We start from the raw sequence: 15,589 nt of genomic DNA on the forward strand, positions 1-15,589 counted from the left end.
CCCCTAAAAACATCACCAGTGTCACACACCCCTGAAGCTTCTTGAGATTCATTTTCCACCCTGTGCCATTTGTGTTTAAGGCAGGTTTTGGGGGAGAAACCTGGGAGGAAGGCTGGTGCTGGGTCAAAGAAGGCATCGAATGTCCTGTTAAGACACTTGGATAAGGAGAACCAACAGAACCAGAACTGAAGACTTGCTCTGGGCCAGACAGCATGCATTTCTCCACATCTTGTGTAATCCTCCAAGCAACTCTTTTTTTTTTTTTTACAGATGAGGGAACAGAGGCTTCAAGAGACCAACTGGCTTTAGTAAAATAGCAAAGGGCTGGAGGGAGCATGGGTACCAGGAACAGAGCTGGCTTCATGGATGTGCAGCCTGTGTGGCCACAGAGAGCCTTGTGCTCAGAAGGGTTCTATGTTTAGTCTAATGCTCTGCTGTCAGCATCTTGAAATTCTTGATACTTTCTGAATTAAAAAACCCACATTTGCATTTTGCAGAGTCCAACAGATGACAGAACCAGTTCTGCCCAGGAGTGATTCATTCTGAAGCATGATAGCGAGGCCTTCATACTGTGCTTAGGAGCATGGCATTCAGATAAAAATAGATTTGTGAAAGAATCGCAGTTTTACCAGTTTGGACCATCCACCTTACCTCTTTAAACCTTAGTTTCCTAATCTGTGAAATGGGACTTATTTTGATACTTGCATCACAGGGTTGCTGTGCGAATTAGATGAAGCAATGAATGTAAAGCATGCAGAATCATACCTGCACAGGTTAAGTGCTTAATGTGTTGGCTATTGTTGTTGACCTGGATCTCCTATGACTATTATTTTTTTGCAGCACATTCCCCCCCAGTATTTGTACCTTGTGGTTCGTGAATACTTCCATGACAAGCACTCTCAGACTGAAATCCGAGATGGTCTTCTGGACTTACTTGGAGATGTGTTCTTTGTGGTCCCTGGGCTGGTCACAGCTCGATATCACAGAGGTGAGTCTCTGAGCACACCCCTCTAGGACCACCCATGAGGCCAGTGGCTCCAGGGATCTGTGTTGTCTGCTGCCCAGCTGCCCACTCTGCCCTCTGTTCCCTCAGAGAGAGAGAGAGAGAGAGAGAGAGAGAGAGAGAGAGAGTTCCCAGGTATGTCTGGAATAGAACCATGCCATGCTGACCTTTGCAATTCCCCTGCCTGTCAGAGTTTGGGAATGTTGATCAGTTCAGTTCTTGAGGTTTCTGCTTCTTCCCGTTCTTCAGGATCATGTAGAAAATCTCCACCTCCCCATAGGTTCTTTTTTCTCTAGAGGTGACTTTTTTCTCTAGAGGTGACTTCTTAGCTGTAAGGAGTCATCTTAGCTGTAAGGAGTAGTGGAACAATCGGAAAGACAAGATTACTTGTGGAGACACAAACCTTACTTCCTTCTCCTCCCCACTCCCATACCCTTCCCTTTTTCTTTCTTTCCTTTTAACACGTATTTATCCAAGGCCTCCTACGTGGCTGAGACTGTCCCAGGTCTTGGAGATAGAGTAGTGAACAAAACCAAGATCCTACCACCATGAAATTCACAATCTAGCAGGTGAGCCTGGTGACACATAAGCAAGTAGAATATGAGATATGGAGTAAAATAAAGGAGGATGGGGGTCAGCAGTGACAGGTGCAGTTGGAGGTCACTGTTTTATAAGGGTCGTGAAGGTAACATTGAGCTAAGAATTGGCTATTGAATTTGGCAGCATGGAGGTCACTGGTGACCTTGACAAGAACTATTTTCATGAAATAATAGGGGAGCAGCCGGGCTCGGTGGCTCAGCCTGTAATCCTGTGCCTTGGGAAGCTGAGGTGAGTGGATTGCCTGAGCCCACGGGTTCGAGACCCGCCTGGGCAACTTGGTGAGACCTCATCTCTACAATAAACCAAAAAATTAGCTGGGTGTGGTAGTGCGAACCTGTAGTTCCAGCTACATGGAAGGCTGAGGCTGAAGGATCGCCAGAGCCCAGCAGGTCGAGGCTGCGGTGACCGGGAGCGGCCACTGCACTCCAGTCTGGGTGACAGAGTGAGACTCCAACTCAAAAAAAAAAAGAAAGAAATAATAGGGGAGCAAAAATCTGATTAAAATGGGTTCAAAAGAAAATGGATACATTCATCTGTAGACTCAATGCAGTCCTAATCTCAATCAAAATTGTATCAGTGGTTTTAGAGAAATAAACAAGCTAATTCTAAAATAGGTATGGAAATACAAGAATAGCCAAAATTACCTTGAAAAAGAATAACAAAGTCAGAGTACATACAATTCACCTGATTTCAGCATTTATCACTGAGCTACAGTTATTAAGCAAGTCTAGTATTGGCTAAAGGATAGACAGATAGAACAGCAAAACATAGCAGAGAGTCCAGAAAATAAATCCACACGTATACAGTTGACAGATGGAGCTGGTGTAACTGGATATCTATGTGAAAAAAAGTGAAGCCCTTACTCATGCCATGCACAATAATTAATCTGAGAAAAATTGTAGATCCCAATGTAGAAGCTAAAATTGTACTTAAGAAAAATTAAAAATTCTTGCTTGTCAAAAGATACTGTTAACAATGCAAAAATGGTGAGGTAAGGAACTTCAAAAGCCTATCCTATCACAAAAAAGTGAATAAACTAGCAAAGACTGTCAGGATCAATTTGATCAGAACTCTGGGGACAAATCAAGGGTTTACAACCAGCAGGTGAACATTTAATCAAGACACAAGCCCCTGAGTCTCATTGTGGCATTTTTATTTACCCTTGCAGCATTCCTTGCTACCCAATGGGCAATGGCCTTGAGCACCTACAACAACCCACATTTACAGTGTAGGATCCCAGTACTGGAGGGAGAAAAATGGACCTTATTTTCAAAGAATTGTGATTGTTTGTTTTGACCTACCTGGGGCTCCCCTATATGACTTGCTCAAAAGGCCTGTATTTATTACACCTAAATGAGCACTTTCTTTGGGCTGAGGCAGCTGTCTGGAAGGTGTCTGTCACAAACATTTAGAGGTAAATGCTTTAGTTGCTGCCACCAGGAGCAAGGGATAACAGCTGGAGTAAACATTAAGCAAGTTGAAAAGTTTGGGAGGAAAGGCTGGGCAGTGAGACTCTTTGGAGACTAAAAGCTTGAAAAGCCCCTGCACATTCCTGAGAGTCTAGAAAGCCATGGATATGTCCAGAGTAGGGAGCATGCTCCGAGGCCTCAGGAAGCCCTAAGCTTTCACATCAAAGCTGATCTTCAGGCTCTGCTTAAGCAGAAAATGAAGGGTAAGGTAGACTTGTATACTGCTTGACTGAGTAATAAAGGAATATTCAACACACATACAGAACTCAACTACAAAGACTGAGAGGTTTTCTTTTGTTTTGCTTTGTTTATTTGTTCTGGTTTGTTGTTGTTGTTGTTGTTATTCTAGGCATTTATGAAAATTCCAGCTGAGCTATCAAATTACTGGCTGATCAATAAGCTAATAGAAGAGGGACTGCAGTGGCCACATATGGCAAATAATATAGATTTTACACAATTAATATAGAAATATCATTAAACAAACAAGCAACAGCAACCACAACAAGCAATAACAAACTCTGGGAAGGGAGTAGAATCTGATCAGAGTTGCTATGTTATAATACTCAAAATCTCTAGTTTTCAACAAAAATTATGAGATATGCAAAGAAACAAGAAAGTATGGCCCAAACACAGGAAAAAAAAGATATTTACCAGAAATTGTCCTTGAGGAAACCCAGACATTAGACTTATTAGACAAAGACTTTAAAACAGGTACTTTAAATATGGTCAAATTCTCTATCCAACAATATTTACATTCCATATTCTTCTTAACTGCACATGGAACATCCTCCAGATAAACCATATGTTAGGGCACAGAACAAACCCAATAAATTCTAAATGATAAAAGTCATAGAGTATCTTCTTCAACAACAATGGAATAAAATTATACATTAATAACATAAGGAAATCTGGAAAATTCACAAATATTTTTTTTAAAAACATACTCTTTTTTAACATTAAAAAATTTTGGTTAAATATATTTAACAAAACATTTACTATTTTAACTATTTGAAGTGTACAGTTCAGTGGAATTAAGTACATTCATATTTTTGTACACCACTATACACCTCTAGACTGTTTTTGCATTCGGAACTGAAACCCTGTACCTATTAAAAAATAACTCCCCAGCCCACCTTCCCCCAGCCCCTGGTAACTACTGTTCTACTTTCTGTCTCTATGAATTTGACAATTTAGTAATTTCATATCAATATTTTTTAACATTTTGGCTATTGTGAATAATGCTGCTGTGAACATGGGTATACATATATCTCTTCAATTTTCTGCTCCCAATTCTTTTGGATCTACATCAGAGGTAGAATTGCAGGATCATATGGTAATCCTATGTTTAATTTTTTGAAAAATGGATGTATTATTTTCCACAGATGTTCATAAAATGTACCACAGGTTGCACCATTTTATATTTCCACCAGCAATATACAAAGGTTGCAATTTCTCTTCAACATTTTTACCAACATTTGTGTCATTTTTGTTATGTGTGTGTGTGTTTTTTTTTTTTAAATAGCTGTTCTAATGGGTATAAAGTGGTATCTTATTATGGTTTTGATTTGCATTTCCCTAATGATTAGAGATGTTAAGTTTATTTTTATGTGCTTATTAGACATTTGTATATCTTTTTGGACAAAAAAAGTATTTTGCTTGTCTTTGAATTGAGTTGTTTTTTGTTGTTGGGTTTTTAGGAGTTATATGTATATTCTAGATATTAATCCCTTATGAGATATATGATCCACAAATATTTTATCCCATTCTATGGATTACTGTCTCACTCTGTTGATAATGTACAAAAGTTGCACAATAGTTTTTAATTTTAATGACATACAATTTATCTATTTTTTTCTTACATTGATTGTGATTTTGGTATCATATCTAAGAATTAATTACCAAATTCAAGACAATGAAAATTTACCCCTATATTTTTATTTTCTTACAAGAGGTTTACAGTTTTGGTCTCACATTTAAGTATGTGATCCATTTTTAGTAAGTTTGTATTTATGATATGAGGGAAAGATCCAATTTTATTCAATTGCATCTGTTATCCACTAACGTGGCTATAATTTAAAAAAAGAAAAAGTATCATCAAAGATATAGAGAAACCAGAACACTCACACACTGCTGGTGGGAATACAAAACAGTACAACAGTGTGGAAAACAGTGTGGCTATTCCTCACAAAGTTAAACATAGAGTTACCATATAACCCAGAAAATCCACTCCTAGGAGTAAACTCAAGACAATTGAAAACGGTTGTTCAAACAAAAATTGTACATAGATATTCATAGCACCCTTTTCGTGACAGCCCCAAATGGCAACAGCCCAAGTGTTCATTAACTAATAAATAGGTAAATGAAAAGAAAAAACATGGTGTATACATAGAATGAAGTAATTATTTGGCCATAAAAGGGAATGAAATACGGATGCATGATACAAAATGGATGAAACATGAAAGCATATGCTGAGTGAAAGAAGCCAGGCATAAAAAGCCATATGTTATATGATTCCATTTATATGAAATGTTCAGATTAGGCAAATCCATAGCGACAGATAGAACTGTGCATTCCAGGGGCTAAAGGGAAGGGTGAATAAGGAGTGGCTGCTTAATCGGTCTGGGATTTCTGTTTGTAGTGTTGAAAATGTTCCAGATCTGAATAGTGGGTATGGCTACCCAACATTCGGAATGTACTAGAAGCCACTGGATAATGTATTTTAAAATAGTTAAAGTGGTACATATCATTCCTGTGAATTTTACCTTAAAAAATACCATTAAGAAAATGAAAAGGCAAACCACAAACTGAAAGAAAATATTCACAATACAATTATCTGACCAAAAAAAAAAAAATTCATATCCAGGATAGAAGAAGAACTCTTACAGTTCAATAATTTAAAGACAGTTTTTACAGTGATGGGGTAAAAAACTTTGAAAAGACACCTCACAAAAGAAGATATATGAAAGTCCTGAAGTCCATGAAAAGGTGCCCAACATTATTAGTCATCAGAAAATTTCAAAATAAACTCAAAATGAGGTAACTATTTACACCCACTAGAATGGCTAAAATTAAGCACACAAACCATACCAAGAAGTATTGCCAAGGATGTAGAATTTTCAGAACTCTCATATACTTCTTGTCAGGAAGTAAAATGGTAAAACCACTCTGGAAAACAGGTAGTTTCTTATAAAATTAAACTCATACCTATCCTATCACTCAACCATCCTGCTCCTAGCTAGTCACTGAAGAGAGGGAAAGTGTGTGCTCTTACAAAAGACTTTTGCATGCATATTCATAGCAGCTTTCATTATAATAGCCCCAAACTGCAAACAACCCAAATGTCTGTCATCAGATGATGGATAAACAAATTATGGTATATTTATGCAATAGCATACTACTTGGTGATACAAAGGAATCAACTGTTGACATACACAACAGCATGGATGAATCTCAAAAAGATTAAGCTGAGCAAAATAAGCCCCAGAGTATGCAATAGAAGAAAATTGTATTATCTACTTATGCAGAGTTCAAGAACAGGGGGAATGAATCTATGGGGACAGGAATTAAAACATGGTTTTCTCTTGAGATAGTGACAAAAAAGGAACTTTCGGGGGCATGGAAATGCCCTGTATCCTGACAGGAGTGCCAGTTACATAAGTGCATTTGTAGAAACTCCTCAGACTCTACACTTAAAATCTGTGCTCTTTATTGTCCATAAACGATACTTCAATGGACTGAGAGGAAGTGGAGACAGTAGGAGGCAACTGTACTGTGAGATCTTGCAGGAAGGAATGCAGAGAAATGAACCTGTGAAATTGAAAGCGACAGTGTATGTGTGTTGTGTGTGCCCCTGTGCCTGTGCTCATGCACTTGTGCTGGTATATGTACGCGTGTGTGTGCACATGTGTGTTGGAAATTACAGGGTGAAGACCTTCGGTAGAAGACAGGTGAAGGAATGCAGGATGCATGCACAAGGATGGCTTTGGAAGCCAGAATTAGCCTTGTTCTGTTTGTCTCCAGACAGTTGAACCAGGATAAGGAGAGGAAATCCCAAAAGGTAGATTTTGGCTCAAATTGCAGGACATTTTGGGGTTTTTTGTTTGTTTGTTTGAGAAGTAGAACTATCGCCTACTTAGGCTTCCCTGATGGGTAGAGAGCTCTTGGTCACTAGGGATATGAGGGCTGCCGTTGCAGGGAATTTCAGCTTCAAATGAGGAAGAGGGAAGCTAGGCCCATTTAGGGCACCTCTTGTCGTTGAGCTGTCCTATCCCTGGGTTTGTAATCCAGGACTTGATAGGTGGGGATGCAGGGCTAGTCCCTGCTCCACCCTGCATGCCTGACCCTCCCTGATCTTTCCTCAGATGCTGGTGCCCCTGTTTACTTCTACGAGTTTCAGCACCGGCCCCAGTGCTTTGAAGACATAAAGCCAGCTTTTGTCAAAGCCGACCACACTGATGAAATCCGCTTTGTGTTCGGAGGTGCCTTCCTGAAGGGTGACATTGTCATGTTTGGTAAGGAACCAGTCATGGGGGTCCCTGCTCTTGCAGGAACCCAAAACTTGAGATAAGGTGGGGATAAGACTCGACTCCCCACAGTTAACACGAAACCCTTTGCTCACCCCACCGCCACACAAAAGCCTGGAGGAGAACTGGCAGGTTGGGATTTAATCATCTCTATGGTTTACAGGCAGATACAACCTTTCCCTGGAAAATGCCCCCACTCCTATTTTTAGAAACCAAGATGAAAAAATCCTGCTGACATTTGCTCGATGAGTGCCTCTCTTTGTACTGAAGCCTACAGGGGTGGGCACTTCAGGCACTCAAGCAATTCCAGTTTTGAAAAAATATTAGAACCATTTTCTTCCTCCTCTCTGACCACTGGTCTTACCCTCCCTTTCCTTCCCAGAAATCCCATGAGGCCACCACCCAAGGCTTTAAAAGACAGGGACCACGTTTTTCATAATTCTAGCTCAAAGTGGTCTGGATCCAGATGATCTCATGCAAACGCTTATGAATATTACTTGCAAATGTTAGCTCATTTATTCCTGAATTTATGACATAGTAAATGCCTAAAATAATTACCCAGTCAGATGAGGCTATATTCATAGAAAAAAAAATACAGGAAAATTACACACAGGAACCATCACTGAAATGTTTCATTAAAAACATTGCACAGGCAATCCCTTTGGGTTTCCTCCTACTGAGGGAGTTTTCTGTTCTTCCAATAAATCCTGCTTTCTAACCCCCCCCAAAAAAAACTATACAATGCTGGCCCTTAACTTATTCACCTTGTGGTCTGGCCTCTTGGCAATGAAGACACAGCCTCCCATACAGAGTTTGTGTGTACACTGTTGTTTAGTCATTATTTCATTTGTTCATCCTCATCTCATAACACATATAATGACAGAACTACTTCCTAGCTCTCATAAGGATTCAATAAAACCATTCCCACAAAGCACACAATAAGTGCCGAATAAATGTTACTGTTATTATTCAACAACCACTCCTGAGCCTATTGACGGAACATGAGCTCTGCAAACTGGAAAAAAAAAAAAAAGCAACATATGTATCAAAGGCTTAAATTCCTGGATATCTAAAGAGTTTTCCACAACTGATGAGAAAAGAGAAACCTAATTAAAAACTGGGCAACAGATATTAACAGACAGTTCAAGGAAAAGGAAGCACAAGTGACTTTTAACATATAAACATACATGCAGCCTCACGTGTCCCAAGAGAACTGCAGGCTAACCTTGGCTGAGGAATCATTTTTCTTCAATCAAGGTTGGAAAAAACAAAATATTTAAAACGAGAAACCATTTCATACATTAATAGAAAACTCTATCAACATTTAAAATTCATATTGTCTTTAGCCTGGCAATTCTACTTCTGGAATTTTCTGTGCAAAAATATTTGTGCTCACTAAAGCATTGCTTTTACCAGCAAAGGATTTGAAACATGATATATGGCATATGTATATATTATTGCACATAAATATACTTATTTATATATTATATGTTCGTAGAACACTAAATGGCAGCTTTATAGGTGACAGTCTAGATATAATAGAAGATTAATTTTAGTAGAAAGAGCAAGACTTAAAATATGTTGTCCAATCTACTACCAAATGTGTAGAAAAGTGTCCACTTATCCCCTGGCATGTGCAGAGACTGTCTTAGGAAGTTGGTGACAATGGCTGCTTCTGAGGCTGGTCACTGGGTATCTGGAGGAAAGACATGGGAGGGAAGCTTATTTTCACTAGACTTTAAGTACTCTTTCTGCATTTTGTATTTTGCACTTTTCAAATAAAAAAATAATGTATATGTGTGTGAGTGAGAGCAAAAGAGAAAGAGGGAAGAGGAAGGGGGGGAAAGAGAGAGAGAAGAGAGAGAGAGAGAGAGAGAGAGAGGCGTGTTCTGTGTCTACAAGGAAACCACAGCCTCATGGGAATGGCTGGAAAAACACAAGGTAGGCAGGGAAGATGTGTGGTCAGCCTCTACTATTTGGAAGCCCTGATTCCTTGGTCAAGTCGCGGTCACTCTGAGCCCTGAGATCTGCAGATACAAAAGGGGCGATGGCTTGGGAGGCTTGTGAGGATCCAGCAGAGGGGAGATGTGGAAGGGATTCATCAAAAGTTAAGCACCTTGTGGTCTGGCGCATAACTGAGAACAGCTGGCTTTGGTGATTATCTCCTCCAGAAGGAGCCACCGAGGAGGAGAAATTGCTGAGCAGGATGATGATGAAGTACTGGGCTAACTTTGCTCGAACCGGGTAAGTGGACCTCCTAGCCTCCCGCGCTCTTCAGGACCTCCTCCATGCCAGGGTGTTGGAAGAGGAAACTCCCATCCCTGTTTCTGCTTTCACTTCCAGAAATCCTAACGGGGCTGGCTTGCCTCTGTGGCCGGCCTATAATCGGACCGAGGAGTACCTGAAGCTGGATTTGAACACGAGCCTTGGAGAGAAACTGAAAGAGCGGAGAGTGAAGTTTTGGACCAGCACCCTCCCTCTGATATTGTCCACTTCTGAAGCTCTCCTCAGTCCTCTTTCCCCTTTAACCTTCCTGTCTCTCCTCCTGTCTTTCTTTTGTTCTTTGACTTCTTGAGAAATTATCTTTGTGGGATTTTGGCTTCCCTTTCCCTCTGCAATTTCTCCCACAATCATTAGCTTCATTCTGAGTTTAGCTGCTTTCTATGAGGATCTTTGTGGAATAAACAGCTTTGGCTGATAGTTCATGGAGTATTTTTCAATATCAAAAATGCTATTTGTCTTTGGCTGATAGTTCATGGAATATTTTTCAATATCAAAAATGCTATTTGTCTTGGAAAGCAACAAGATGTCTTCAGTAAATCTGGAGAAGGGCTGGCCTATCAGTTGTCATAATAATGATCTTGTTACTAATATGAAGTAAAATCAGAATGTAAAATATGCACAGGGAACATAATTTAATTCTCTGCTGGTGCTCTTTCACCAGCACCAAGATGATGTGAAATTTCTATCACAGAAGGTGTCTGTGTGAGTGCCCCAAAATGTGAGTCCACCAACCCCAACCCAGGGGAGTTCAGTCACAGGTCAAGTATGAGTGTCCTGGACATTGAGCTGGGTCTCTCTGATGGTTCAGTGAGATACGTGGGAGAGGGTGATGTGCTGAAGAGCATCCTCAGCAACGGAAACCTGACATCATCCAAGGTCAAGAACCTAAAAGTCAAACTTCAGACATCAAAGGATCAGGGATGCCAAGGAGAAAAGAGGTTTCCTTTATGGAGTCCAGACTAATCCATCATCCAATAACTTTACAATTAGCACCTGACACAGGCCTACTGGGGGTACAGCAGTGAACAAAAACATGGCTCCTACCAACTAGTGAGCTAACAGTCATTAAGCAAACATGCACACAAGTGGGTATCTGGGGACACAAATTTGGTAAGTGCTACCCAAGAAAAGCAAGATGTTTTAAGAGAGTGTAACAGAGGGAATCCAAATTAGATTGAAGTCTTAGGAGGCCCTCTCTGGAGAAATAGCTTTTATATTAAGAAAGGATGAATTAAAGTTGGTCATATGATAGATAGGGAGAATAATACTACTATTTAGAGGATGTACTCATACTTTTTCATATTCCTACAATCCATATTATAGTCATATTCTTCACCAGGGTAATTAGATTTTCTTTGTGATTGCTTCAAGGTTGCATATGAGGTATGTAGAATAGAACGGTTTCTGAGATGCCAGTACTTGCAGTTATCTGGGTTGGAGATCCCCAACTCAGCCTAAATCTGACCCCTGGAAGTGTTTTGCTGAACCCACACGTTGTTAAAAATGTTTTGGAATGATTTGTCAGCTAATTTTAAATTAGGCAAATTTTACATTAAAAGCCATATTTCCAGTGTCTCCAGAAAAGCAAGCAAACACCCCCCGCCCCCCGCAAAGATCTGGCAATAATAGATTTGCATTTCCACCTGATGACCAGTTCTTCTGACAGTCCATACAGCACCTTTGTGCATATTAAAAGGAACCCTTCCTCAAAATCCTTTATAGACATCTTCCAGGGAATTGTCATTGACAAATACCTGCATCTATGATGTGAACGACACCTCCTCTGAAGTGTTACTCTTCTGCAGTGCACAACCTGCCCAAGCTTTCTCAGCAAAGGTGGAGTAATCTATAGGACCTGAGTAGTGACTGTCCACTTTACAAAGGCACAAGCTCTTAACTCTCCACAGTCCTCACCACTCCCCTTTGTCCAGTGCCTGACCCTCTTCACTCACTGATACTACCCAACCCCTGAAGGTGTTTAAGTTTGGACCCCTGACCTCTCTTTTTACAGTGAGTTGCAGAGAGGTAAAGGGATTCACCCAAGATCATTCAGTGAGTAAGTCAAAACCCAAGCCCTAAGTCTCTTGTCTCTCCAGAGCAGGACTCTTTCTGCCATACTGCCCACCTCTCTCACCAGACAGTTCAAGGTGTTGGTTGTCTCTGGCAGAGATGGCCATGGGAGGGGTGGATTGAAGATGCCTGGCCACTTTATGGTTCTGGAAAACGGGACTAAGCCACATGTGAGCAAGCTGGAAATTCAATTGCCTCTGCAGCTGCAGAAGACTAATTTCTACATTGATATTTGGAAAAACTAACAGCTAGAAAACACCACTCAACTCATTTTTTAAAATACTATCATATTAAATGGCATTACACACATCATTTATATACTGCTGGCAGTCCCAGCATCCTCAAATATGGTTCTAATTTTGGCAGGTGTCTTGCTAGGGAGAGAACATTCCCAAGTCATTCAGATATAGGGCTTTCTTCCCTCCTTCTTTCTGTTCACACACCATCAGATGCTTTATGGAGTTAAAATTGGCGCGTGAGTATTGCTTGGTGTTCATTTTTCCCCCCATTTAAGTCAGGGATTCTATCTTGGGGGTAAGTAGAATCACTTGACCAGGCCATTTGCCAGTCCAACTGTAGCAGAATCTTCTTGGATGGGACCTAGAAGTTCATATTTTCCATTTTCAGATATTTTAATGCACACCCTGATTAAGAGACACTGAGTTTTAATAGAGTGGCATATGTGGTTTTCAAGCTGTTAGAAGATCCCCATATAAAAAATATGCTTTGCTTTCTGCCTGGTGTGGACGTGTCATAATCTCTTTAACTGTAAGTCTGATCCTGGCCATTTATGGTCATAATTTGATGAGCAACTCTGGAAATAAATACTTTTATTTTTAAATGTTATTTATGGCATCCAGAGTTGCAGGAGATGAGCTAAGCCAAAGGTTATGCCCTCTTAAAATCCCTCTTATGTTCCTCTTTCCTAAAGAGCCACGTCTTGACACACCCATTGGCAATGGCGGTACATAGCGTGTTTCACAATCACCTCTGCTTTTCCATCATTGTAAAAACATGAAATATTTAATCATTTTTCTTATTATAAAATTTAAAAAATTACCTTCTTAGGGAAACTCCCCTCTCCCCCTTTCCCCCCCAAAGAATTTTGATCCCTATTCACTAAATCACATCAAAACAAAAATTGAGGGACAAACCCCATCTTCACCTGTGAATTTCCTAATGTCCAGCAGAGGGCAGCATTATAACAGAAGAAAAATGCTTCACTGGGGCTCCTGGGGTGCTGGTGGCAGTGTGATAGCGGAGAACATGAACTGGAAAGGAAACCATACAAAATAGTTCAGTTGCAAACCAGTGCCATATAATGCTGTCCTTTTCCTCTGTAGCATTGGGAAAGGGGAAAAGGGACCCTGGAACATCTGACTGAAAGGATTAAACAGGCAGAACAGAGGCAGGAGCCAGCAGGTTTTTTTCTTTTCCAAGTTTTGTGCTTTCCTGTCAAGTCCCCAGGAGCCTGCCTCAGATGGGCCTAAAGTCTCTCCCTCTAGGGCTCCCTGTTTCTTCTCCTCCTCCTTTAAGGGCCTTTTTGCCCTATCCCGAAGCTTAATTCCCCTTCTCTCAGCTGGCGTAACTGCAAGTTGTCCGTTTCCAGTCTCCAACACCCATCCCCATCCCTCGAGCTGGGGAGGAGGGATGAGAGGTACACACCTTGGGCCCTGCATCTGAGGACATGTCTCTATAAGATGAACCTCTCTTCCCAACGCGTAGACAGGTTCCATTATGTCACGACCCTTGTGCTCTGCTAAAAGTTCTTAAGAGTGTGCCTCATTTTATTCCCTAAGAAGGAAAGGGCGGGGGAAAGGAAAACCTACCTTGCCACTTGACTGTGTCAAAATACTAGGGAATTCATTAGCAAAGCACTCGCTGTGCTCCCTAGATGAGTTGGAGTGCAAGTTTCCACCTAAAGGATGGCCAGGAAAGGGAACGGCCAGCCATGGTGTAGCGGAAGCATGGCCATGCATGGGTAGTGGTGGCATGGGGACCAGCTGGTGGGCAGCAGGGCTGGTGTTAGCAAGGTTGCAGGAGCACACTTGGGTGCCTAGGGGGACAGCTTTTCTATCTTTACCTGTAGGAAGCAGACTTCTTTCTTTATAGGGAGAAGATGCATTGAAAGGTGAATTTATAAAATAGACAATTGGGACCTCATCAAACTAATGAGCTTCTACAAAGCAAAAGAAACCATCAAGAGAGCAGGGAGACAGCCCACAGAATGGGAAAAAATATTTGCCAACTGTATATCTGACAAAGGCCTAACATCTAGGATCTACAAGGAATTTAAACATGCCGAAAGGAAAAAAAACAAACAGCCCCTTTAAAAAGTGGGCAAAAGACATGAATAGACACTTCTCAGAAGAAGATATACAGGTAGCCAACAAACATATGAAAAAGTGCTCAGCCTCACTCATCATCAGAGAAATGCAAATCAAAACCACATTGAGATACCACCTAACCCTAGTAAGAATGGCCATCATTAATAAAACAAATGACAACAGATGCTGGCAAGGATGTGGAGAAAAAGGAGCACTTCTACACTGCTGGGGGGAATGCAAGCTAGTGCAACCTCTTTGGAAGACAGTGTGGTGATTTCTGAAAGAACTAGAAATTGGTCTTTCATATGATCCAGCAATTCCCCTATTGGGAATATACCCGGAGGAACTCAAATCATTCTACAAAAAAGATACCTGCACACATATGTTTGTTGCAGCTCTCTTCACAATAGCAAAAACATGGAACCAACCATGCTGCCCATCAAAGCTGGACTGGATTTTAAAAAATGTGGTACGTATACACAATGGAATATTATGCAGTCATAAAGAAGGACAAACATATGGACTTCGCAGCCACTTTAGAGTCCATCATACTCAGTGATCTATCACAGAAACAAAGAACAGAGTACCATATGTTCTCATTCATAAGCAGAACTTGAACAATTATAATACTATTAAAAAGCATTTAGCAGTAATGGGAAACTGTCAGGGGAGGGGGTGGGATAGGCAGTTGAGGGAAACTGCTAGGGGAGAGAAGGGTATACCTCATCAACAAGGGTACCTGCATAATCAATGTTTGTATACCTAATCCTGAATTGTACCCCACATCGTTATAATAAAAAAGGTGAATTTATCTATCTCTCTTCTATCTATCAATCATCTATCTATCCATCCATTCCCCTTTATATAATTGCACTTGAAACACTCTTTACCTGCTGGACTTATCATATATGAGCCAATTTATTCAATATATGCATTAGTAAGTTTAAGCTGGATTTCTATTAGTACATACGAGTTCTGATTAAAATAATTGCTGCATCTGATCATTTATATTCTATCCTATAACTATAATTTATGCAGTCCACAGTCATTTTCTCAGTATCAATCTTATCTCCTCTACTAGATGATAAGTTCTTAAGGTCTGGTTCAATTCTTTTTAATTGTGTATAACATACACACAAGAAAGTATATATGCATTCATGCATACGCAGACATACATATGCAATTGATATGTAATGTCATGGTAAATGTTCACTAGCTGATCACACTTGTGTAATGAGCACCCATATCAAGAAGCAGAATATTTCCAGCACCCCAGAAGCCATCCGAGCTCAATTCCAGGCCCTGTCCACAGCT

General features: G+C 40.5%; 1 protein-coding gene across 1 annotated transcript in view; it reads left to right on the top strand.

Annotated features, from left to right (window-relative positions):
* The window catches only part of CES5A (carboxylesterase 5A), a 31,512-nt gene extending 21,304 nt beyond the window's left edge, over positions 1-10,208 (top strand). The window contains exons 10-13 of the mRNA XM_008052623.1: positions 841-988; positions 7,434-7,583; positions 9,767-9,839; positions 9,939-10,208. Coding sequence (XP_008050814.1) covers positions 841-988; positions 7,434-7,583; positions 9,767-9,839; positions 9,939-10,170 — 603 coding nt within the window. The 3' untranslated portion in view covers positions 10,171-10,208. The remainder of the gene's footprint in view (positions 1-840; positions 989-7,433; positions 7,584-9,766; positions 9,840-9,938) is intronic.
* Positions 10,209-15,589: the final 5,381 nt, after the last annotated feature.

Source organism: Carlito syrichta, unplaced genomic scaffold (genome assembly GCF_000164805.1).
Source record: "Carlito syrichta isolate Samal-C Ts95f unplaced genomic scaffold, Tarsius_syrichta-2.0.1 Scaffold284630, whole genome shotgun sequence".
Lineage (NCBI taxonomy): Eukaryota > Metazoa > Chordata > Mammalia > Primates > Tarsiidae > Carlito > Carlito syrichta.